Source organism: Phascolarctos cinereus, unplaced genomic scaffold, assembly GCF_003287225.1.
Source record: "Phascolarctos cinereus isolate Bilbo 61053 unplaced genomic scaffold, phaCin_HiC Scaffold_1;HRSCAF=81, whole genome shotgun sequence".
Taxonomy (NCBI): domain Eukaryota; kingdom Metazoa; phylum Chordata; class Mammalia; order Diprotodontia; family Phascolarctidae; genus Phascolarctos; species Phascolarctos cinereus.
Window position 1 is genome coordinate 37,806,293 of NW_027555514.1, and position 26,209 is coordinate 37,832,501.

Genomic DNA, 26,209 nt, shown 5'->3' on the forward strand with positions numbered 1-26,209 from the left:
TATATATATATATTCACACATATAATTAAATGAGGTAATATATGTAAAGCATTTACTTATGCTTCAGAAAACCCAAGTGAATGTGTTGTTGTTCAGTTGTTGTTTTTTTCAGTCATGTCTAACTCTTTGTGACCCCATTTGGAATTTTCTTGGCAAAGATACTGGAGTGGTTTGCCATTTTCCTTCTCCAGCACATGAGATAGATGAGAAGACTGAGGCAAGGAGGGTTAAGTGACTTGCTCGGGGTCACATAACTAGTGAGTATCTGAGACTAGATTTGAATTCATGAATATGAGTCTTCCTGATTCCAAGCCCAGTGCTCTATCCACTGTACCACCTAACTGCCCAGAGTGAATGTAGGAAATTTCTTTTCCACTTTATCTTTAAAAAAATTTTTTTTTAGTGTAGTCCTTGGTATCTAGCATAATTGCTAAGCTTCAGAATATAGATCTTCCACCATTCTTGTGGGAATTCACCTACCCTCAACTCCCTTCTCTGTTCAGTTATAAATCTACATACAAAATTATCAGCAACAAGGATAATGTAATTGTGGTAAAAACTTTAGGCATCATCTAGTCCAGGAGTTCTTAACCCTTTTTATGTCATGGGCCCTTTTGTCTGGGGAAGCCTGTGGATAGACCCCTTCTCAGAATGTTTTTAAAATGCATAAAATACACTTAGGAGTAGCTATCAAAATATTTTACTGACTCTAGGTTAAGAATCCCTGATCTGTTTCCAATTCCTCTTTTGCAGATGAAAAACTGTTTAGAGATAATGAGACTCACTCATAGTTGCCTACCTTGTTTATGGAATTAGATATTGCCACATAACTCAAGTTAGTGCTTCTCTTTATATCATATTGCTTTTCTATATTATGTATTTATATATGCATTTTGGATTATTTGGAACATGACTGTTGACTAGAAAAAAAATGAAATGCCCAAATTAGAGAGATGGGGAGGAATTTTTGTGAACTTGAGTTTTTAAATGACTTATTTTCTGTCTTCTCTGTATATGAAAAGACTATGTTAAAACATTTAGTATATTTTAGTTTGTTGTTTCTCAAGTTAAGACTTTGTCTTTTCTTTAAAAAACATCTGGTGTAACTCTTGGCAGTTTATTAACTGAATAAGCATTGACACCTGTCATGTGCTTTATTGTGCTCAGAATTTGTCACTTTGTCTTTAGGTAACAGGAAGCTCCTGTAAAAATACCTGTTTGTAAATGCTGGCAGTTTGGAGGAAGGAGAGGCAGTTTATTAGGATGTATCACTGCAGACTAACTAAAAAAATTTATGTAAGGTAGAGAAAGTATCGTGAATAAGTATGTGTTCGTGCTTCATCTTATTAAATGTTTAACTTTGGTATTAGCTGGATTTAAATTCTGACAATAATTTCGTAGGGTTAATATTGCTTTTAACTTGTACAAAAATTTTAGCACATATTTCTTTCCACTCCTTAAAAGGTATAGGCACATTAATTTGATTGCATTTATTCATTAGTGTACTAACTTTTCAGACTTGGGCATCAGGACTCACAGTCACAGAGCTAAATACACACATGCGTTACACACGTCAGGACTATCAGTGAAAGAGTAACCGTACCGTTTGGAGGCGGTGTAGTGTCGTGGAACAAGCGCTGTAGAGCTGTATTTCGGTGCTGCTGCTGACTGACTGCTTACCTTTGGACAGGTCACCTCAGCCCTCCCTGGTCTCCAGTTCCTTCAGTGTGAGGAATATGGACTAGACAATGTCCAGGGTCTCTTCTAGTTCTAGGGCCAATGCTTTTGATGATTTTCTCTCATTCTAATAAGATTACAGTAGGTTATTTCCTAAATTTACAAAAGAAATTGTATTTATGATGTCATATTTTTTATATTAATTGTGAGAATTTCTATTTAGTAGACTTTGGCATATGTAATTTTTATGGTTTGGGGTTTTTGTTGTTTTTTTCTCTTAATAGTGATAGGTGATACTTAGTGCAATAGGGATTGTGTCAGAGCAGTATACTTGAATCAAGAGAGAATTGGGCTTCAGGGGTGGGGAATCTGTGGCCTCAAGGTCACCTATGGCCTTCTAGGTCCTCAGGTGCAGCCTTTTGACTGAGTTCAGGTTTTATAGAATAAATCCTTTCATTAAGGAGATTTGTTCTGTGAAGTTTAGATTCAGTCAGAGGGCCACATGTGGCTTCAAGGCTGCGGGTTCCCTACCCCCGGTAGACCCTTCTGCTGGTGCATATTAGCTATTTGGTGACAAATAAGTTACAATCTCACCTGAATTTCTTCACCTGTAAATCAGATAATTCTATACCCTTTTATGTATTGCAAACTGGACAATTTTTTTCCATAAGGATACATTATTTTGATGTACTTGAAGAGTGCAAATATGATTCTAGCTTGTTATTATTTACCTATTAAAATCAGTTTGAAAATTATTAGAATCATAAGCAATCCCAGTAACATTCTTAAAAGCCTTTTAAAGTAATTTATACTTTTTCAATTAAATTTGACAAGCATTGATTAAATGCCTGCGATGTCCCATGGGAACATTTGGTCTTGCAGGAAGGAATTTGAGTCCCTGGAGATGATGAAGTCCAGGTGAGCAACCAAATGGGAATTGAGGATTCCAAATGGGCTACGTGTAATATACAAAATTCTTCATTGGGGCAGTCAAACATGGACTAGTCAATCACTTTAGGAAAATGTATAGAAGTGTCATATAAATTCTTAGATATCTAAACCAAGAGATTCATACTATAGAATATCAATTGACTTTGCTCTTAATCATAATCTTTTATGGCAGGTACCCTAAGGAGAAGTTTTAGCTAGCCTGTATATAGTCATGTTGTTGATGGTGATGTGTTTACTTGTGCATGAATTGGATTTAAGTGAGGCACTTGTGTAATTACGTCCAGTGGCAGGACAAGTCAGGATGACTGTCAGTGGCCCAGGATGCTGTGGATGACCTTAGAGTCGTAGATGTCTGACCAAGCCCTAAGTGCTCCACAATGCTTACTTCAGCCTCCTTCTTGGCCATTGGGACAAATTGTTCTCATCGACCCATTCCTTGGGGGGAAAGTCTTCACATGGTTGGGATAGACACTTCCCCTCCTCCCCCAAATCACGGGTGGATTTGAGGCCTGTTACCTGGGTTAGCCTGTCTGTTGAGATGGTTTTACCAGGGTGTGGCCTCTGCATGTGCTATAGCTTCTTGGAGCCACAGGTGAGAATTGGGTGGCTGATTGGATAGCAGAAGTGGATGAGCAGCCCTGAAAAGCTCTATGGTCATAGGACACCAATGAAGGCTAGATTGGTCTATAAACCAAAAGGAATAACATCCCTTAATGATCTATGTGGCCTCCTAGGGACACTCCCCCACCCCAGGACCAAGTTGCTCTGTGGGTCTGCACTTGTAAGAATATAGTATGCAAGTCCACACCAGCATTACCTTTAGTAGCCAGCCAGAGAACACTAGCTCAGAGTAAAGGTATTTACTGAAAAAACATGGTAAGAAAATTAACAATGAAACATTTCCCCCATATTAGCTGTACTAATTTGTAAAATTTGATGCGATTTTCTAGTTGTTTTAGCAGTAATGTCTAGCCTGAGACCCAAGATCTCCTTTCTTGTACTCAGACCAGTGCGGTAGCACTTTTTAAATTCCTTAGTTATAAAAATGAAATATGAGAATCTTAAGAAGGGACCCCTTGGATGGTTCCTGACGTTTCTCTAAATACGTCACAAAATCTTCACTGCCCTGGATATATACATATGTTCCCTTGGACCAAATTTCTTGAGGTCCTTATGTCTCCAGTTCAGTTTCCTTTTGCTCTTCAAAGTAATTTACAAGAATGAATACTTTGCAGTTCTTTTGAGAGCTATTTGTTTTTGGCCATTTATTTGGGAAATGGCTATTAGTCATGTGTGTGTATTTCTTAGTTGTTTCTATATCTTAGACACCAAACCTTTACAAGGAAAAAATTTGATTTTTTCCCCCCATTTGACCACTTCCTTTTTCATCCTACATTCATTAATGTTGTCTTTTCAGTTTCAAGTAATCAAAAGTCACCTTTTTTATTTTTTTAACTACCTTTATCTTTTGTTTGGTTAAGAGCACATCTCTTGCCCAAAGCTGTGAAGAGTATACTATCTATTTCTCTTAAAATTTCTCTAACATTAAGATCAGATTTCCATTTAGAATGTATTGTGGAGTTGTATAAGGTCTTGATCCAAGCCTGATTTCTGCCAGATTGCTTTGCAGTTTTGTTTTTGTTTTTGTTTTTGTTTTTTGATCAAATAGAGCCTAATACTATTTTTAATGTGATGGATGGGCTTTTTTTCATAGTGTTTTTCAGAACATAGAGTATTGATAGTTAATGATTCTTTTAAAAACTACTAATGGAGATTGATATTTTGCCTTGTAACATACAGGAACAAACTTTTTCCATACAAACAAGATATTATGAATGTTAGTAAAATTTGTATTGCTGTGCTTGGCAAAACAGAAATCATATTGTTGACCCATGGCTAGAACATAGATTTTCAATTCCAGTTAAGTCAGTAGGCATTCATTAAGGCTTATTGTGTGTCAGGTACTGTGTATCATGCTGGGAATATAAATTGTCAACCTCCAGAGTTCTAAGAATGACAAACAGAATTAGGCTGTTATGGGTGTTTATTTCTCTTAAAGTGGGTGGGCTTGCATGCATGGGAGCTGCAGTCAGCTGAGCTCACTTTGGGGTTAGGCTGCGCATTTTATATACCTTTTCTGCAGGGGCTGATGTCACTCCATCATCATTTCACCCCTGGACAGAGAAACTATCTTTTTACCAGACCATTCCCAGCTATACCAGACCACTTCCAGCCTTGGGCTGTCTAGACCAAAGAATTTGTCTCTGCCCAAACTGAGTAGAACACTGAGGGTTTCCCCACTTTGGATTAAATTCCTTGCAAGGTTGGGTGTGGTCTGACCAAAGTTAAGAGAGTCAATGCTATCTCATTATCGGTAATGTCCTGAAGAAAAATTGAACTTAGTCTGGACTTTCAAAGAAGAGGGGAGGGTGAAGCACCTTGAACCTTCTCAAGATATTGGTTATTAATAATCATTTTTCACATTTCCACAAAATACAAGCAGAAAGTCCATGCCCTCAAGGAACTTAAATTCTAATAAGGTAAAATAACACATAAAAGGAAACTGAAAAGCAAGGGGTGTGGGAGAAGCTCATGTCTTTGCCCAGGTCTGCTATCTAAATGCTTGTACTGTGCCCTGGAAAGGGAGTTTAGAGTTTAGAGCCACAGTCAAAGATCTTGTACCCTGGATGAGGTGGGGGAGGCTGGGAATTGCCCTGTTTCTGTGTTTTACAGTTGTTAAAGAAATCTTTTTAAAGAAAACAAAGGGTTGACCTAATCAGTTAGACAAGACTTTGTTGTCTCTTATCCAAGGACAATAAATAGATTTTACAATAGTAGATGAGTCCATCTGCTTACTGTGTCACTGCATAGTTTGCTATTTTTTTTTATCTCCTTAAAGAGAGGTTGGAGGCTTCCCACTATTAGGTCACTAGGTGGTTGGGGATCAGTTTAGTCCATCAAGACATCACAGAATGATTGTGGTTCCTATTTTTCCTCTCAGTATTTCCTCTCTTTGATACTCCTCGTGGAGTATCACCAGATTTGGACTATTAGGTGTCTGTTGCTTTTTCTCTCATCCTATAGCAGTTTCTTTAACAATCATTATTATTTTTTGAGTCCATTATAAGTGTTTATCCTTCACTTATGTATTACAGTAGGCAGTTGGTTGTACAACAAAATAGGAAACTTAATTCAGTGGTGTTTATGGCAGTAATGAAACAAAAATATGTTAATATTAAATCATACAAAATTTTAAATCAAATCTAGCTCATAGGTACCTTTTCAAAAGGGTTGGAACATTGTAAGAGACCACAAGTATTAAAAATAACTTTGTAATCAGGGAGACAAAAGGGAAGAGGGCAGATATCTTAATATCTGTTTAAACAGCTAGTATCTTGTTCAGTTGTCTTGGATTTAGCTGCCTGCTTCATGAAGTTGTCTGCAGACGATCTGGTAAATATTTTTTCTCATCATAGTCAAAGGGATCTATTCTAGACCACTGACCACAAATTGTTCAATTTGCCCTGATTAAACTGAGACACATATCCATTAATAAACCAGCACCTTAGAGTTGTTTGTTTGCTTTTAATGTGGTATTAGTACCTGAGATGAACCTTTCCACCACGTTTCTGGGGGAAATTTGCAGATTTCTTTCTTTTGAATCTACTCATTTAAGTAATTATTCTAAGATGTCTCTTTTTCTTCATTTCTTCCCCCAAGAAAGATGTCCTTCAAGAAATGTCCATCAAAGAAAACTGTGTGTTCCATTTCAGTCTTATTATCATAAAAGGCCTTGAACAAGTGATAAAAGAAAGAACAATTCTCCTAGAATTAGCAAAGAGGTGCATGCTGGGTATGTGCAGGCCACAGTGTAGATCCAATTTAAAATTGCAGAGAAAAAGAAGAATAAAAGAGGTAGTCAAGGAAAATATGATAGAAGATGAACTAGTCCTTTGCTGATGTAAGAGTAAGGCATGACAAGTGGACAGCCAGAGTGCTCTGCTGCTGTCTTGGTGGAAATGTCAGGAAAATGTCTCTATCATGTTCGATGGACTTGTATGTGAATATCACAAGATAGACGGACGTGGATAGGTTACAATCTGCATCTTTGGAAGGAACTTCAAAATTGATGAGATCCCATTTGAATATTTGAACATAGTGTTTTGTGATTTCCAAGTTGAATCTTAGTTCTACTGCAGAATTAACCCAAAAAAAATTAGAATCTTACGAGGCTAACTTCAAAAATCTCAATTGCTTAACCTCAGATTATTAGTCCTGTCTTTTGTTTCACTTTTCCAAGCCTACAAACTATAATATTATGGCTACATGGACTGTCATATTTTCTTTGAGATAAGTCTCATGGCAGGCTAATTATTCTATTTATAATCTTTTCTTGCCAAGTGGGAACTTCTCAACAAAATTATTTATGGGTTGAATATTAAGTTATTTTTTCAAAACCTGTAAAGAGGAAACCAGTACAATTTTCTTTTAAAAATAATTAAGGGAAAAGAAAGTGAAGAGAATAGTCTATATTGCTTGTTCTAGTTAGAATGTTTTCATATTTTAGTTTTGTTTGATTTAGCTATAAGATTTTTATCATGTTAGAATTATATAACTGATCCTTATACTCATAGACCCAGGAAAAGATTTTTGTCAGGTTTTAAAGCATTCCTGTTATTGAAAAATAAAAATTTAATTGGAAAAAATAAAAGGTTAATTAGGTAGGAGGATTAATAAGAAATGCATTTTATTTATATTTAACATTTCTTTGTCCTTTTGTTTTTTGCTATAGTTCAGCCCTGCACACCAAAGGATTTCCTCTACATTTCCCAAAGGTCACCTGAAATACTTTGGCAGGCCACAGATTGTGCAGGCCTGCTATAGTTTGTGATATATTCTACTATATTAACCACCCCACCTCCACTTCCACCTGAACAAATACACAACCACACAGCATCTAGCAGATTATACTGCATTCTTCATCTATTCTCCACCTCTTTTCAAAAGAATGGAGATATATACCATTATCGCTTCTCATACACTGAAGACTGGTAATTATGATTAATAAGGTTTAGTTGCCTTCAAATGTTTTCCTTTTAAAATAAAAATGTTTTCCTTTACATTGTTGTTGTCATTGTGTATTTTGTTGTCTTGGTTTTGATTGCTTTGTATCAGTTTAGACAAATCTCTCCATGCTTCTAAATCTCTTGTATTTTATGTTTGGCCTTTGCATTTCTGTGTGTGTTGACTTGAGGGTTTTTTTCAGGTGGTGCTTTAAGACAAAAATAGGAGAAACCCCTAGCAATGGTCCCATTGGGCCACCAAGGCCATTCAGCCCCCTGGGTACCCTCTCTCCCTCAATCAAAAACCATCATCTCCAGCCTACTCAAGCCATGACTAGGCAAAAAAAAAAAAATCCTACTTCAAGTCCTCATCCATGTCTAGGAATCCCACCCGTGGTGCCTAGTCTAAAGAGAGGCTTTCTGGAATCCTACTGCAGTGCTTTACCCAGATGAGACCTGCTAAGTTCTCCACAAAATCCTCTCCTCCAACACATCCCTCTGATGTTATGCTCCCTTGCTCACCACATCCATTTTTGTTTTTTCTCATAGCTTCCCTCCAGCTTCCCCATTGAGCTCAGTAAAACACACACACACACACACACACACACACACTCTCTCTCTCTCTCTCTCTCTCTTCTCTCTCTCCTCTCTCTCTCTCTCTCTCTCTCTTCTCTTTCTAGCACTGGAACAAAGCCTACACTGAATATATGTAGTGGCTTCAGGATTCTATCTAGTTTTATTTAACTCTTTAGTTCTAATAGCTTTGGGCAATTTTCTTCAGTAATTCCATGAAATATGATCGTATTTTTGGTGTGCTTTTCAAGAAGCCCAGCAATTATTAAATTATCTTTCTTCCTGTTTTCCAGATCAGTTATTTTTGATAATAGTTATCTCATGTTCTAACAATTTTTCTGCCTTTTTACTTTGCAGTAATATTTTTTTTTCTTTTTCTTTTGTTTTTTAGGTGAGACAGTTGGGGTTCAGTGACTTGCCCAGAGTCACACAGCTAGTGAGTGTTATGTGTCTGAGGTCGGGGTTGAACTCAAGTCCTCTTGACTCCAGGGCCAGTGCTCTACCCTCTGCACCACCCAGCTGCCACTGCAGTAATATTTCTCGTGGCGTCTTTCGATTTTTAAGTTGTGTTATATCCTTTCTCTTTTTCATGATGTCTACTACTTTGCTAAAGTTTTCAGAATTCTAAGCTGTTGGATCTTCTACGATTATTCTCAGTTGTAATTTCGCCCTGTGTCTTTTCCTTCATTTCTTTTAGTAGGCCTTTCAGCCACTCACTCATGGCCTATTCTCATTTCTTTTGTTCAACTTTTGACTATTTTCTTCATTTCTAGTATGCCTTTATTGTATTAGGGGATCTTCATAGCAATAGCTGACAGAGGTTTCCCTAAACTCTGCCATTCCCCACTTTCATTTTACCCTAATATCTTTTGGCTCTGCAAGTGCTAAAGTTGCTGTCATGCAGATTTCTCAGAACAGGTCCTTGTGTGGGAGTGGAGGGTCATGTAGAACTTTTGGTCCCTAACTTGAAATGTACCTCAAGTAGAAAGTCTGTCTGATAATAGCTCCTGAACTCTTCCCTCCTATGGGAAGCAAGGGTTCCAGTTACAGAGGGAACAGATGCCAGATTGGGTGATCATACAGTCTTGATGAAAGCAGACAATCCCTAACCAAATGAGGAGGTGACTTCTGGGACCTCCTCATTTGGTTAGGAATTGGTTTGTAGGCTGGCAAGGAGTAAACTGAAGCCAGTAATATGGTCCTTAGTGGTGATAGTGGTTGTTTTGTCTTTTTGATGTGATTACCTTATTGGAATTTTTCCTTCAGTGTTCTTGCATAATAATCATGTACTGTAGAACAATTGATGGTTACCTATTTTGTTTTTCTGTTTTTGCCAGTATAAAAAGTGCTGCTAAATTCAGTTATTATAATAAATTAACTATACCTCTTCATATTTGATACATATGTCTCCCATTCTTTCTTTCATCCTTCTTTGGATTTTTCTCCTTCTTGTGCTTTCTTTCTTTCTTTCTTTATTTATTTTTGAGGCAGTTGGGGTTAAGTGACTTGGCCAGGGTCACAGAGCTAGTGTCAGGTGTCCGGTCTGAGACTCGATTTAAACTCAGGGCCTCCTGACTTCAGGGCTGGTGCTCTATCAAGACTCTGCACCACCTAGCTGTCTCACTTTCTTTTATTTTTAAAGTAATTGTTAGACGTATCCAAATCATGTTTTAGGTTTTATTTGGTTGCCTGTAGCTTCCCATGCATTTTGTTAATATTCCCTAAAGCAAGTGTACAAGTTATGATCATTTTTACCATCTTCTTTAAGATATCCTTTATGGCCTGAAATATTTCCCTTTCTCAATAAACTAAATAAGTTCAGGATTTTCAAAATTCTAAAACTATTAACTATCCGATTGTTTTTCTTGTCCTTTCAACTTGAATTGGTAAAAAAAAAAGATTTTTTTAAATTACAAAACTTATTTCATTGATATTTTGAACAAAGTAGACAAATATTTCTCACTAAATTGCCTTCTAATATACGTGTATTCAGAAAGTCTTGGTGCAGTTTTAAGCTTTGGGTGGTTTGTCAATAATAATAACAGCTTTATTTACATATTGTTTTGCAGTTTATAAAGCTCTTTCAAAGTGAGATCAAATCTATAGTATTAACATTATTATTTAGTGGAAAGAACATTAGATTTGTGGCCAGTGCCTCCTGAGTTTGAATCCAGACTCTTTTCAGTTACTGCTTGTGCAAATCATTTAATGTTTATGGTCCCTATTTTCCTCATATGTAAAATGAGATCATTGGATGATGATTTCTAAAGTTCTTCTAGCCCTCAGTCTATAATCCTGGTAAATTTTTACCTAAAGAGATGAAGATGTGTTAAATTTCGTGTTGCTAATTTTAAAATTCAAAGACTGAAAAGACATTGTGAAAACAAATATAAAACTGTTATATTAAGATAGGAGTATCATGTGTTTCTAATAGGGAATTCATTATGCAGATAAAGTATGAAATCATTTCATAATGTCATTATAAGGCTTGAGAATCTGTCTTTTAATGTCTGATGCTTTTTGTCTTTTAATTGATAACACTAATATTCTTGTTCATAGCTCTTGTTTTATAGTTTTCCTATGTATCCTCAAAAGTTAGGAAAATGGATCCTTTCAACTTGGGAATTGATACTCATGTCTTTCCCCTTAAATAAAATATATTAAAAGAATTTTCTGTTTAAAACATTTCTCCCCTTCTTATTATAGGACAATGAAAAGAGGACACCGTTACATGCTGCTGCTTATCTGGGAGATGCAGAGATTATTGAACTACTTATTTTATCTGGTATGTTACGCTCTATTTAATAAAAAGATGTGTTACAAGTTCCCATTTCACCTAACATTTGCCAAAGTAAGTTTTTTGTAAACAGAATATTTACCATGACTTGGTTCTTCATGTTTGTTTACATGGGCAGAGACTAATCCTATATTATCTTTTTAAAATGTAAGAGCATTAAAATTAAAAGAAGAAATGCTCACCCTTTCCCTTTCCCCTCCTCCCCTCATACCCCTTGCTTGAGCTGGCACTCTGATATTTGTAGGAAAGGAAAATTAGGACATAAATTAGTCTTATCTGAAGATTTGAGCTTATGAAATTGAAAATCACCAGCGTGGTTGATAACAGACTGAAATGTTTAACTGATCTAGTTTTCCATATATATTGACTTGATGCAGAGGTGGAAAGATACTATTGCTTTCTTCTCCTTCCTCTTCCCACCTTCACTTGCTGTCAACCAAATAGAATTAAGAACAGAATTCTTAGTAGTGAATTATTTACCCCCTCTTGAAACTTGTTCCATTTCTTCCCAGAATCCCTTTTTTTCTGAAATGTCATTTTATCACGTATAAGTTGGAAAATTTTGCCATACAACCATTTCCCAAAAAGATTTGTCTTCATTTTATTGAGCAATAGTAATACTAAAACCATTTTTAGTCTGATTTAATATTCATGGCCTAACATTGAGAACTTTGATTTTGGCTAAATTCTGTGTCAGTCTAGGCATATGTGACTCATATGATATTTACTTTTCTTGCTCTGAAGCATTTTAAAACTTAGCTTCCATATAGAGAAATTACATCAGAACTTGGTTTGTAGTTACTTTTCAAATTGTCAAAATTTGCACTATTCAGCTTCTTTTTTTAAGTGCCCTTTTACATTTAAAGAGTTAAACAACAGATCTTCACTTTGTATGTAATAGTCACATGTTGTGAACTTTTTGGATGTCACACCTTTATGACAATGAAGTCATCATTGGGTTGAAGTTTTAGTTTCCTTCTTCCTTTCCTCCCTTCCTTCCTTCCTGCAGTTGGGGTTAAGTGACTTGCCCAGGGTCGCACAGTTAGTTAATTGTCAAGTGTCTGAGGTCCTTTTTTTGAATTCAGGTTCTCCTGACTTCCAGGTCTGGTGCTGTATCCATTGTGCCACCTAGCTGCCCTGAAATTTGAGATTCATTTGAACAAGTAGCATCAGAAGTATCTTTAGAACACATACTTATGGATACACACACACACACACACACACACCACCCCCCCACCACCCCTCAGTGTAACAATAGACACCACAAAGAGGTGGAGATATTTATTCCAGCTACTGCTTTTAGAAAGGGAACCACAATTTTTTTTTTTACATTTCTCTCCTTATGACATAAAATAATCAAACTAACTGTGCTGGCAGTTACTTTATTTTCTTTTGGGGTTTTATTTTTATTCTGAACTTAAAACACTAAGTTAAGTAGAATAGAAAAAGATTTACTATCTCTTACATGTACCTTACTTTTCTTCAGAAATGTTCAATAAATTCAATATGTAACTTTCAAAGCTGTCCTGCTTGTCTGTGACTCTTTCTGGTGTACCTTCAGTTCTTCTGGATATAAAAAGAAATGTTTCAGTGGCACTCCCTTCACCCCTTTTTTTCCTCCTTATATTCCCGCCACCTGTTTCTTTCAGAAGCTTCCAATTTTTGTGGCTGGGTTGGCGGTATAGGGGAGAAAACAAAACTTTGCAACAATTATTCAGTCAAGCAATACAAATTCCTACATTGGCCACGTCCAAAAATATATTCTTATTCTGCATCTTGAGTACACGTTTCCTTCATGAGTCTTCTGGGACTGTGGTTGATCATTGCATTAATCAAGGTTCTTAAATCTTTCAAAGTTGTTTTTCTTTTCTGTTGTATCAGTTGTTCTCCTTTACGTCGGTTCTTATTTAAAATATATCTCACAAAAACTTACATGTTGATACAAGTTACTGGGAGAACGATTATATTCTTTGGAAGACTATACCATGGTAGGTCCTCATTAAGTTTTTGTTGAACTGAAGTAAGTTAACTAGCTAAGAAATGTTGTGTAAGCAGATTAATAAATACAAAATATATACAGAGTTATTGAGTGAGGATGAGCACTAACAACTTGGAGGATTAAGAAAGACCATATTTAGGGGGGGTCACTGAGCTGAGTCTTGGAGGAGACTTGGAATTCTAATCAGCATAGGTAGGCAGAGAGAGATATCAAACTTGGAGCCATAGGCATACAGCCTGGAAAATTCCTGAATCAGGCCTGAACCAGATTAAAACACAGTTGAGAAATATTTGACAAAATAAATAACTATTTTTTTTAAAAAAGTATTTGTGGTTTTCCAAGTCAGAATGTGGCCTGCAGGGGGAGTTTGATGCAACTTGTGTAGGCAGTGGTGGGGGAATAGCCTGTGCAAATAAAGACAGTGAGGTGGCTGCTCAGACGTCGCATAAGATGAATGGCAAGTAGGTGAATTTGGGTAGAACAGAGTGTACGTAAGGGGGAGTATGTGAAATCCTGTGGAAAGATAGGCTGGCTAGACCCAGATTGTGAGGAACTCATACTGGCAATAGAGAATCACGGAAGCTTCTGTAGTGGGAGAGAAACACTGCCAATCCTCTGCTTTAGGAATCTGTTTGGAGAAATCTCATGGAGAAAGAGGAGCCTAGAGGCACAGAAACAAATTAAGAAGCTATTATATTGGTCCAATTAAGCATTGATAAGGTTCTGAAGTAGGTAATCGGAATGAAGAAATGTGAGTGAATGACAGATACTGTGTGGAGAGAGGTGACTGAACCTGGTAATTGCTTGAATATGTAGATTGAGGGAGAATGCATAAGAAACTTGAATTAAAAGTAAAAAGATATTTTTAAAAATTCAGTTTGGTCTCCACATCCATAATGAGGCTATATTTCTCAGAAACAGTAATTTTACTCATTGTATGTATCTGCCTACTATAGCCATAGTAATAATTACTAAAAAAAAAAAGTAGTGATATATTTCTTCCTTAAACAGCTCATAGTTTATATAATTTAATTAAATATTAAATATTGTAGATGTTGGACATAAAGAGATAAAAGTGTCAGGCTAGTAGTTAGTATAATGGAAAAGTTCAGGATTTGGGTTAAGAAGATTTGGATTTATATTCCAACTTGGCAATTTTTCTGTGACTTTGGGCCACAACCTGAGAGATTAGACTAGATACCCTGTTTAGTCTGTTTCAGCTCCAAACACAGGAATTGAGAATGATCCTATAACAACTACTGCTGTTGTCATAGGCAAGTCTTTTGACTCAACTTAAGCATCTGTGCCTTTCTTGTTTTAATGTGGTCAGCATAATATTGGAGAAAATGAGCCTAAATGTGTTGTCTCCGGTTGGAGATAATTCTCCATCACGCAGAAGGATAATTCTCCACATTTCAAATAGGAGTCATCAGGAATTTCAAATTGATGGATTTCCCTTTGCGTTTTCATTGCTCCCTTTAGACAATTCCTACAGTGAATAGAGTGCTGGTTCTGGAGTCAAAAAAACCCGAGTTCAAATGCGGCCTTGGATACTAGTTATTAGATGTGTGACCCTGGGCAAATTCACTTAACCTCTGTCTCCGTTTTCTTAACTGTAAAATGGGGATAATAATAGCACTTACCTTCCAGGATTTTTGTGAGGATCAAATGAAGTAATATTTGTAAACTGCTTAGCACAGTGTCTGGCATGTAGGAGGTGCTTTATGCATATTTCCTTCATTCCTCATTTAAATAATTTCTCTGTGTCATCAGAATTACATCATTGAAAGTTTCTCATTCCTTCTCGGCTTGTATAGAATTTTGAGTTATATAATTGTACTTATCTTTCTTCTAAACCCTTGAACACTTTCTCAAAATTTAGAGTTCAAGTTGGATTGTGCCTAGTTTTTCTCTCTTCTATCACAGATTATAAGGTGGAGAAGTAGTCTCTTCCCTCCCAAGGATTCTGTCTTTTATATTTAACAACCATTTCCTCCTTGTTGGGGAAAATCAGGTTTACAATAGTCGTTTCCATTGTTGCTTCCTCCCCAGTTTTGAAGGATGAAATTATTAGCTGCTCTGCTTTTGAAATTATATTAGATAGCTGGATAATTTCCTCTTTCCATTGAGGAAATCTGTAGCATATTCTGATGATAATATTGCTTCAGTTTCTGCTTGCTATTGATTTTTACTGGAAGCAGGGCATGGTTTTATGAACTTAAAAAAATCCCTTTCGATAATTGTATTTGATGTCATTGGTTTCCATTTTAATCCTATGTATTTCATTTTGAAAGGGGTCCAGGATATAAAAAAGATAAAGACTTCCTTTAAAGACTCCCCATGTTCCCCTCTTCTGGTTTCAGGATTTCCTTCGATGAATATATCTTTATGTGTAGTGTTTACCAGCATTCCCCACCCCTTTAGGCATTCTTCTTCTTTTACTTAAGAGCCGTGTACCCTTCTCAGATTTGATTCCACAAAGTTTCAGTGATATGAGGTCGAATTTGCCTCCTTGCATTAAGATGTCTAATTTATTTTCTTTGATACTCATGTATTGTATATTATGTGATCAGTCTACAAGTATTTATTAAAGGCCTGCTGTTTGCCAAGTCCTGTGCTAGACTTCGGGGATATAAATGCAATGAATGAAACAATCTTTACTCTTAAAGAATTAACATCCTTAAAGAATTTACAAAAACTATGCATACGAAGTAGCTAGATATATTGATCTTTACAGCTTCAGACTTTACTTTTGTCATCAAATACATTGGCAGCTGAGCTTTCTTTTGGCTTTGATCTAGCTACTTTATTAGTGTTGGAGGTTCTGGTAATTGTCCCCCACTCTTCCATAGTAGTGTATTGGACACCTAATGGAGGCTTATCTTCAGATGTCGTCTCTTTTATCGTTTTAATACTGTCCATGGGGTTTTCCTGGCAAAGATACTGGAATGGTTTGCCATTTCCTTTTCCAGTGGATCACCTTTTGTAAGAACTCTCCTCTATGACCTGTCCATCTTTGGTGCCCTATAGTTTCATTGAGCTAAAGCAAGGGACTTCTTTTTTACATTTTTAAAAAGATTTTATTATGAACTAGAAAACCATCAACAAACATGAAAATTTCCTTAAAAAGAGTAGGGCAAAGTATTTGTACATGAAAACATGGGTCCTCTACGTACGTCTTTTTCATCTGACATACATTAAATTTATCAAAGTAGTACCAACATTGTTCTGCTTCTCTAGGTGCCCACTTTGAACCCCGCTCTGATCTCCTCTGTAATTTTAAAAAAATGTTTCATTAACTTTTATTTCCTCTTCCCATTTTTTTCCATTAATATGATTGTACCTCTACTCTCCTCCCTCCGATTACTGTCCCCCATAAAAGCTTTGCCTTAAGCAAGGGACTTCTTAAGCAAGACTACTTCTGTTAAGTAGATTAAGAACAGGTGGTAAGAATATACAAAAGAACCATACAACAAAGATCTTAACATCACCAATAGACACGATGGTGTGGTTGCTGATGTAGAGCCAGACATCCTGGAGAATGAAATCAAGTGGGCCTTAGGAAGCATTGCTAGCAATAAGGCTGGTGGAGGTGATGGAATTCCAGCTGAACTGTTTAAAATCCTAAATGATTATGCTGTTAAAGTGCTGCATTCAGTATGCCATCAAATTTGGAAAACTCAGCAGTGGCCACTGGATTGGAAAAGATCAGTTTACATCCCAATTCTAAAGAAGGGCAATGACAAGGAATGTTCAAATTACATAACAATTGCACTCCTTTCACACACCAGCAAGGTTATGCTTAAGATGCTGCAATATGTTTCAGCAATGTGTGAACCAAGAATTGCCAGAAGAACAGACTGGTTTTTAAAGAGGCAGAGGAACTAGAAACCAAATATTCACTGGATTATGGAGAAACCAAGGTAGTTCCAGAAAAACATCTACTTCTGCTTCATTGACTACACCAAAGCCCTTTGTGTTGATCGCAACAAAATGTAGGAAGTCCTCAAAGAGATGGGAGTACTACCACATCATCTTGTCTCCCGAGGAACAGTTAGATCTAAGCATGGAGCAATTGATTGGTTTAAGATAGGAAAAGGAATACGACAAGTCTGTATATTGTCACCTAATTTATTTAACTTATATGCAGAGTACATCATGTGAAATGCTAAACTGGAAGTATCAAAAGCTGGAATTAAGGTTGCTAAGAGAAGTATCAACAATCTCAATATACGCAGATGATACCACTCTGATGGCAGAAAGTAAAGAGGAATTAAAAAGCCTCTTGATGAAGGCGAAAGAGGAAAGTATAGAAGCTGGCTTGAAATTTAACATCAACAAAACTAAGCTCTTGACAACTGGTCCCATCACTTCCTGGCAAATAAAGGGAGAAGAAATGGAAACAGTGTCAGATTTTATATTCTTGAGCTCAGAGGTCACTGAAGAACAGTGACTGGACCCATGAAATTAAAAGACACTTGTTCTAGAAGGAAAGTTATGGCAAATCTGGATAGCATACTCCCCCGCCCCCAAAAAAGGCAGAGACATCATTTTACTGACAATGATCTGTGTGGTCAAAGCTATGGTTTTTCCAGTAACGCTGTATGGCTGTGAGAGTTGTATTATAAGGAAGGCTGAATGCCACAGGATTGATGCTTTTCAGTTGTGGTGCTGGAGAAGATTTTGAGAGCCCCTTGCTCAGCAAAGAGATCAAATCAGTCAATACTTAAAGAAATTAATTCAAGCTATTCAGTGGAAGGTCAAATACTGAAGCTGAAGCTTAAATTGAAAAGATTGAAGGCAAAAGGAAAAGGGGACGGCTGAGGAAGAGATAGTGTCATGGAAACAATGAACATAAACTTGGGCAGACTTTGAGAGGTAGTGGAATATAGAAGGGGATGATGTGTTGTGGTCCATGGGGTCATGAAGAGTCAGACTGAGTGACTGAACAGAAACCACCACAAAGTTAGCTATAAGGTAGTTTGAAGAGGAAGACACACTGGCCTTTGAGGGGAAGGGCTTTGCATAGAAGGGGAGCAGATATGGACCATAGAGATCATGCAATCCAACCCTTGCATTTTATAGATAACTCTGGCTCAGCAAGGTGGGAAATTATTTACTCCATAATCACAAACAGATGGTAATCAGCTGATTTAAGGAACTCAAGTATTTTGATTCCTCACTTTTTGATTCTTAAGGGCAGGATTTAATACATTTCTATGAAAATTTACCCCATTGTTACTAGCTAATTATAGAACCTAGTATGGCATTTCTCATACTCTTGTGTAGTTAAAATGACTTATGTCATTTGCTATAATTATAGCAATTATGATGGTATTTCTGTGGTGAATCTACTTAATAATTTCCATTTCACAGGCTTAGAATCATAATTCTAGAAGAGGAAGAAAAAAACATTAGATCTTTTTCAACTGCTTTATTTTACAGATGAAACTTGGGGCCTAGAGAAACATGCCCAATTCTATAATATTTTCAATTTGAGTTAGTTTAAAAGAAATTTTTTTCCCTTCGAACCTAACCTAGCCCTTTAAAAAGATAAGATTTTTTTAAACTTCAGGTTCTATAAGAAGTAGATTGTAAAACTTGGTGGTTGAAAAAATGATCAATTCTTAGTAGCACCTAGAAAGGCAGTGCAGGAGAAAAACCATTTAACTTTTTTGTTAAGGGGGGAGGGAGAGAGAGAGAGAGAGAGTGAGTGAGTAGGAGGTAAGGGGAAGAATAATCTGGGCATTAAAGATTATGACATGAATTATACAGAAATGCACTTTATAACTCTAATTTTCCTTTGTCAGTTCCTATAAAGTTAAGATCAGAGAACTGCCAAGGAGATAGTAGAATCACCACTGAGCAAAGCTGGCAAACAAGTCTTTGGCCGTTCTAACATTGTCAGGTAAATAAAGAGTGAAGGATTTCTTTCTTTCTTTGAAACTAGTAGAAGGAAGAAGAGATTAAAATATTTTGTATAACCTATCAAAGTCCTTCCATGCTACCTCAATATCAAATTTGCTGTTTGCTTTCATTTGCCACTACTGTCACTGGAGGTGAGCCCTCATTAATAACCCCCTGGGCTCACAGTAGTCTCCTGACAAGTGTTCTGCCTATGCTCTTTCCTCCTCCGGAGCTCACTATGATGCACCTGCCAGGCTAATGCACCTTTGTCATGTTACTCTTTGCCTTTTTTGTGGGGGAAGGAGACTAGTAAGGGCACTCTGCCAGTGGAAATCTACCAGTGTTGTGCAGTGTTTGATCTTAGAGGTAGCCACACAGCCAGTAGAGGTGGTGCTGAAGCCCAGGTGACCTCTCTTTTTACTACTCTGCACTGCCTTTGCTGAAAACCTTTCAGTTGCTCTCTCCTGCCTCCCAGTTTAAGTCTTCATTCTTGCCCAGCCTTCATCGTCCTCTGCAATCTGCTGTTTCCACACTTTGTCTTGTGCTATTTTCTTTCATGCCACATTGATAGCAAGCAAGTTGCTTAACATTAATGCCACATTGATATTTTGATGTAATGAGGAACTGTTTTTATGAATTTCCTTGTATTACTCTGCCAGGAAAGAAAATATAAATGTATCTTTATCTTACTTAACACATGTAATGCATTTCCTTATATATCAAACCACCTTCATCCATGTGGATACATACTCCTGCATGGAGTGTAAACCCATAGAATACTGGCTTGTGATTTGTTACTCTTGTTCATATTTTCCCTTAAATCCTCCATGGGAGACATCAGTCACTTTGGTTTCCCCTTTAGTCCCCACCTGGGTGTGTGCAGTTTGTCTGGGCCTATATACCACTGTTGCCTTCAGCAGTCTTTTGACTCCATGGTCAGGCAGGTAGATGCTTGTATCAATTAATGAATAGTATGAACATTAAATCATTTGTAAATTGAATTTTACATATTCAGGTTCCTAATGTAAGCGTAGTTATTCTATTATTTGCATATCACCTCTAGAATCCAGTACCATTAAAACTCTCCATTGTGCCTTAGATGAGCCACCGTCCCCACAGAACAAAAAATGAAGAAATTTACAGGAACCAAACTGTATTTATTAGTAGTGAAGATAAAAATGTTCTAGTTAGTTTTGCAATTTAAAAGTGAAGTATGAGCATAGTTGGTGACCTCTGTTTAATTTACACTCTGTGATTAAACTGCAGCTTTGCAAGCGCTTCATATTATTCTCCAGTTACCTAGCATACCATGAATTTAATTGACTTGCTTAGGGCCACATAGCCAGTGTATGGCAGCAGTATGACTTGATCCATGTCTTCCTGATTCCGAGGCTAGCTCTCTTAACACTATAGTGCCACAACGCCTTTCATGTGTATATGTAGTCAGTTAAGTGAGCATCCATAGTATTTTCACAAGTACTGCTGAGTGGTTCCATTTCTTTTGGCCTACATACTTAACATACTCTGAAATGTCCTCTGATGGAGCACTAAGCCAGCTTTTAGTCCTATATTGTACTGAGTTAAGGATGGGTAGGTCATCCTTGTACTGAAAGTTGAGAGTTTAGTTCAAGCAGAGTGACTGAAGGTGGGCAAATGAATATGGATTAGCCTGGCACTGGGGTTAAGCGTTGAAGTCTCTGTTGAATGGAACTATAGAGCTCTTCCTCCATAATGCAAAGCTACAATAAGCAAACAACAAAATTTCAGTATAAAGGCATTGACCTAATTAAGAACTGCAAACTGTAGTCATAGTTACAATGCAGTTTTGTTCTGTCTCTGCAAAGGTACTGTGCTTTCTACCTAGAAAATTTTAAAAATCGAGTATAATAATTGTTCTCTTATAAATAATAAGTAGTTTATTTACTTCATTTAGGACTTATGCATTTCAAATATTACTTCTTTGCTTGGGTATCATAGTCTTCTTCCAGAAGAGTGCAACTGTGGTATCTCATTGTTATAGAGAGCTGACCAGGAGGTCTCGAGGGATTTACTCAGGGGAGTGCAAGCCCTGCCAAGTTTTGACTTTGATGGTGTCTCACTAGCAAAAACCAATCTAGCTAAGAATGGAGAGTACCATCACCAGCAGTTGGGTTACTATTAATTGAGGAATACTTTGGCTATGGGAACAATGAAAGTGATGGACATAAAAGGTTTTTGAGAGAGAAGGAGAAAATAACCACATTTTAATGGACTGAAAACAATTGGGCGCTAACTTTGTAATCAGATTCAGTCATCTGTCTTCATTCAGATCATTCACTAGTTGGAACAGAGGTCAGAATTAAGATCACATTAGAAGATAAAGTTGAAGAACTCCAGCCTGGCTCATTAAAGCTATTGCTCTGGGGGAAAGAGAAGTATAGATAAATGTAAAAACATTGAATCTCACCTTTACCATTTCTCAGATGCTTCTCTGGTTAAAAAGACAAAGGCGACAGTGAGAAGTCTAAAAGAGTTCCCAAACTTGAATATCCTTTCCAGGCAAAGACCTGGCAGCAAAAGGTAATACTTATTTAATAAGCATCCGCTCCTCGGAAGAAGATGGACAGGCATCATTGCAACATAAAGTAGAGAAAGGCAGGAGAGGCAAAAACCCAAGTTTCCCAAAAGCTTGGCATGAAACCGTAAGGCAAAATATCTCAAGAATATCTGTAGATAAAACTGGAAGGAGCAGAACAAATATATGGGAAATGGAAGAAATTTTTTTAAAAATCTGGCAACATACAACATCCTATTTTTTGATTACTGTGGATTCACTGCATTTGAATTGATTTTATTGAACCCAAGTGTTTTTCCATTGATCTTTGCATCACCTAAAATCTTGATTCTTCTGAGATTTGGATGTTCTGAGATTTGAAGCTATCATTAGAATAGTAATGTTGAAAAGACATGTTTTAGACTCTCAAATAGTGTGTCAGCTGTAATATACATCAATGTGTTGGGTATTTTTACTGAACTGGTGTTTTTCACTCTACCAAATCCGTTGCCACCCCCTAAAAATAATCTACACAGAAAGTACACCAAACAGATAAACTATTAATACGTTTGGCCTTTTTAATGATACAAATTTTTATTGTTAAGTCCTTAATTAGTCTACCAGTACATATATTTTCTATTGCAGTTATGTATAGGCACTGTAGATGAAGAATGATTTGTCTGTATAATTAATACGATGTGGATGGAAAAAATTGAAATTGGGGAATTAAACAGAACTTTCAGTAATTTCTAGTTATTTATTATTCCCAAAGCGTATTTCTATTTATATTTTGTTATACCACATTAATTTCAGAATATGTGTTCTCTTATGTACTGAATCATCCTTTATAACAAAGATTTCAGAACAAAGGGGAGAAAAAAACCAGTTCAGCAAAATGGAGAGATTTATGGTAGATATAAGTGGACTGCATCTTATTATCACCAACAAATTGTTAACAAGAAATAATTTTATATGGCCTCACAAGGTGAGATCATCATATGGGGAGACTGAGATAACAAATGGACATCTCACATGTGACATAGGTAACCCTGCTATGGTAATTAAAAAACAAACCTAGATGAAGACAAACTGTATTTTACACAGACCCATTATGAAGAATTTTTTAGAAGATATAAATCAAGTGTCATATAGGATGAGAACTATGTTTAGGTTGCCATATGTACTGTTAAAGGAGATCACAGATCTGTTGAGATAAAAAAAATAGGTCACACGAATGTAAAACTTTCTTTTAAAAGTCTGTTATCACAGTAACCCTCCTTGGTAGCTGGGATGAGTATCTTATTTTTTTCAGATGAGAAACCAAGGCTTAGAGAGGTTTTGATTTGCCCAACATCATATAACTAGTAAATGTTTGGGTTCAACATTCAAATCCAGGTTTTTGACACCAAATTTAGCCTGCTTTTTGTTATCACTGTTAGAGATAGGCTTAGGGATTGGATCTGCAGTTTCTTTGCATTGGGAACGACAAGGAAAGGGATCTCCTTTCAGTGCGTGTTGGCATCTTCTCTGCAATTAATGGTCTTACAGAGTTGCCTAAAAGCATCAAAAGGTCTCCCAGGATCACAAATCTAATGTGTTCAAGGCAGGACCTGAACACAGATCTTTCTGGTGTCCTTTTTGCCGTACTACATTCTGTGATTACTAACCATATGCATCTTGGATTGATTGTTTTATCCAAAAGAACTAGAATTCAAAAGCACAAAGAGCCAATAGTAATAGTTCATGTATGGTGCTTTATCGTTATAAAGCACTATATTCACAATAACTGTGAAGTAGACTACAAAATACTGTTAATGCACCCTCTCCTTCTGGACACTTTGTCTGCTCTAGGTTTTCCTGACACTGTCTCCTTCTACCTCTTAACTACTCCTCATCTTTCTTTGCTGGCTTGCTATCCAGATCTTGATCCTTATGGGGGTTTTTTGTCCGTGTTTCCCTAAGGCTCTTTCCTAGGCTCCCTGCACTTTCTACTCTCTCAGGCACCTCATTAGTTCCTGTGGGTTTAATTATCATCTCTATTCTTAGGACTCCCAGAGACATGTATCTACCTTCAGTTTCTCCTCTTAGCTTCTATCCCACATGACCAATTGCCTAATTGGACATTTCAGCCTGGATATCCCAGTATTTTCTCAACAGTTCAAAACTAAATTCATTACCTTTCTCTTCAAACTCACCCTTCTTCAAGTCTTCCACATTTCTAGGATAGGTATCACAGTTCTTTCAGTCCCCAGGTTCCTAACCTTGGTGTTATACTCAAGACCTCTGTCTCCCCTCATGCTACACATCCAGTTAGTTGCTATATCTTGGTGTTTCTGCCTCTACAGCAGATCTTGCTGTCAACCATCCTCTCTATTCAGGTAGCTTCCATTTGAGCTCCTCTCACCTAGGTTATTGTAGCTTCAGTTCTCTTCCCACTTCATTTCATCTGTCCAGCTGCTGCCAAAGTGGTTTTCCTTAAGCATAGATCTGACCATGCCACTCCCCAACTTAATAAACTCTAATGGCTTCCTAAAATATCTCTAGAATCAAATACAAAGTTATGTATTTATCTTTTATCTTTATTATCTTTTCAGCCTCATTTTACATTATATGAGAAGATACTTCTCCCCGTTGCATATTTTATATTGTTTCAGTGTATTGATTGATAAGCTATGCAGAATTCCCCTCCTTAATCCCCTCATCTTTTTTTTTTTTTGGCAAGGCAATTGGGATTAAGAGTCCATACAGCTAGTAAGTGTTATGTGTCTGAGGCCAGATTTGAAATCAGGTACTCCTGACTCCAGGGCTGGTGGTCTATTCACTCCCTCTTTTTCTTATGTGTTGAGAAATATTGTTTTGTACATCGAATGACTCTGGGAAGGGAGAGGAATACTGAGGCCATTTATAATGTGAAAATTATGTCAATAAAAACTTTAAAAAAAATTTTGAGCACACTTTCTGTATGGAAGAGGTATTTCTTATAGATGACGTCTTCCATATACTATTCTTTATTGATAACATGCTGATTTCATCAAGCCCTGATATCTTGGAGAATTCTATCAGATATGTAATCACTCAGAAGCGTTGGCTTAAATATCCCCATCAGAAAAACTCAGTGGATGGAGTATATCTTTTTTGCAAACTGTGACGTACAGTTAAATGAGCAAAACCATAGAGCTGGTACCTATGTCTTAGACAGACCGTGAATGTTTGTGGACAGTACTCTGGGCCCAGTGTTGAACAGAAGGAAGCAAACAGACTGGACAGATTTTGGAAAATTGTGCAGTGATTTTTCTCCCTGAAACAAAGGCCCATCTTTTTAACACTAGTGTAATTCCAGTGATACTTTGAGTGTGAATTGTGGAATGCCAGTTTCCAACGAATTAAAGTTGAGGGTCACCTGAAAGGCGATGGAGTGCCACACAAGGGAATTGGAGCATCTTACAATGAATTGTATAACAGTTTTGTTTAAAAAAAAAAGTCCTCAGAACAGTGTGGAAGCTGACAGAAAGACATGCTGGGTCACATAGCAGGCTTGTAGGGTAACCTGTGGACATCCCATGCACTCAACTGTTATTCATATAGTGCCAGAGTACTATATACAGACTATATAGTGCTACTATACAGAATTTCATGGTTTGGTAGATGTAAATGAGTTCTGATGCATGATTTTGGAGGAAGCACCCACATTGAGATAACAGAGCTACCAAAGTATCAAGATACTAGAAAATTAATACTTTAGGAAGATTAATTTGACTTAGGTTGTAAGGAAGGATTGGACAGTTAAGCCGAGTGGTAGATCAGATCAGAAACTGTTGCGATAGCCTTGATGTCAAATAATAAGGGTTTGTTTGTTTCTTTCTTTTTTAAACTGTAGTTGTAAGAATGGGAGTAGAAACAAAAGGAAGGGACGGGTTGAATAGCCATTTTATGGGACTATAAGGTTTTGAGGCAAGTTGGCTGCTAAGGTATGCCAGGTAAGGGAGGACCAATTTCACTGATCTTTAACCCTGTTACCTCTTAGATGTTTTTATTGTCATCATCATCATTTTATGACTGTTCATGCTACTTCCTATGGACTTTTAAAGGGAACACAGGGATGTTATCATAGGATCAAAGATTTAGTGCCCAAAAGTACCTTGTAAACTAATTTTCAAAGGGAGTTAAAATTGAGTAAAAATAAATTCTCTAGTTTGTGTGGTTCGTATTTCTATATCTTTCAGATGTACCACCATCCTTCCAGTCATTCTCATTTACAATCCTGGTATCATCCTTGACTCCTCATTCTCATCCCACATAGTCATTTGATTGCTAGATAGTATCTCATCATTTCTCTCATATGCATTGCTTTCCCTCCACTCAAACACACACACCACCATAATTCAGGCCTTCTTTGTCTCTTACCTAGACTATTGCAATAACTTCTTAACTAGTCTCCCTGCCTAGAAGAATTGGAATCTTCTGTTTCCAATCCTTCCTCCATATAGCTTCCAAAGTGATATTCCTTAACTTTAGGTCTGACCGTGGTTCCCCTGCTCAGTAAACTCTAGTGGCTTCCTATTACCTCTAGAATTAGTGGTAAATTCCTCTTTTGGGCATTTGAAGACCTTTACAACTTTCCCTCAACCTATCTTGACACCCTTATTGTACATTTGACACCCTTATTGTACATTTGATACCCTCCATGTATCCTATCATCCATTCAAACT

At 36.9% G+C, this 26,209-nt stretch overlaps 1 protein-coding gene across 3 annotated transcripts in view; it reads left to right on the forward strand.

The window, feature by feature from the left end:
* ANKRD28 (ankyrin repeat domain 28) overlaps nt 1-26,209 on the forward strand; it is a 204,466-nt gene that overhangs the window by 81,678 nt on the left and 96,579 nt on the right. For 2 of the 3 annotated variants that reach the window (XM_078151469.1, XM_020987233.2), the window contains exons 3-4: nt 8,656-8,700; nt 10,971-11,049. In XM_078151469.1, the coding sequence (XP_078007595.1) occupies nt 8,656-8,700; nt 10,971-11,049 (124 nt within the window). The remainder of the gene's footprint in view (nt 1-8,655; nt 8,701-10,970; nt 11,050-26,209) is intronic. The other variant, XM_020987235.2, reaches the window with a different exon arrangement.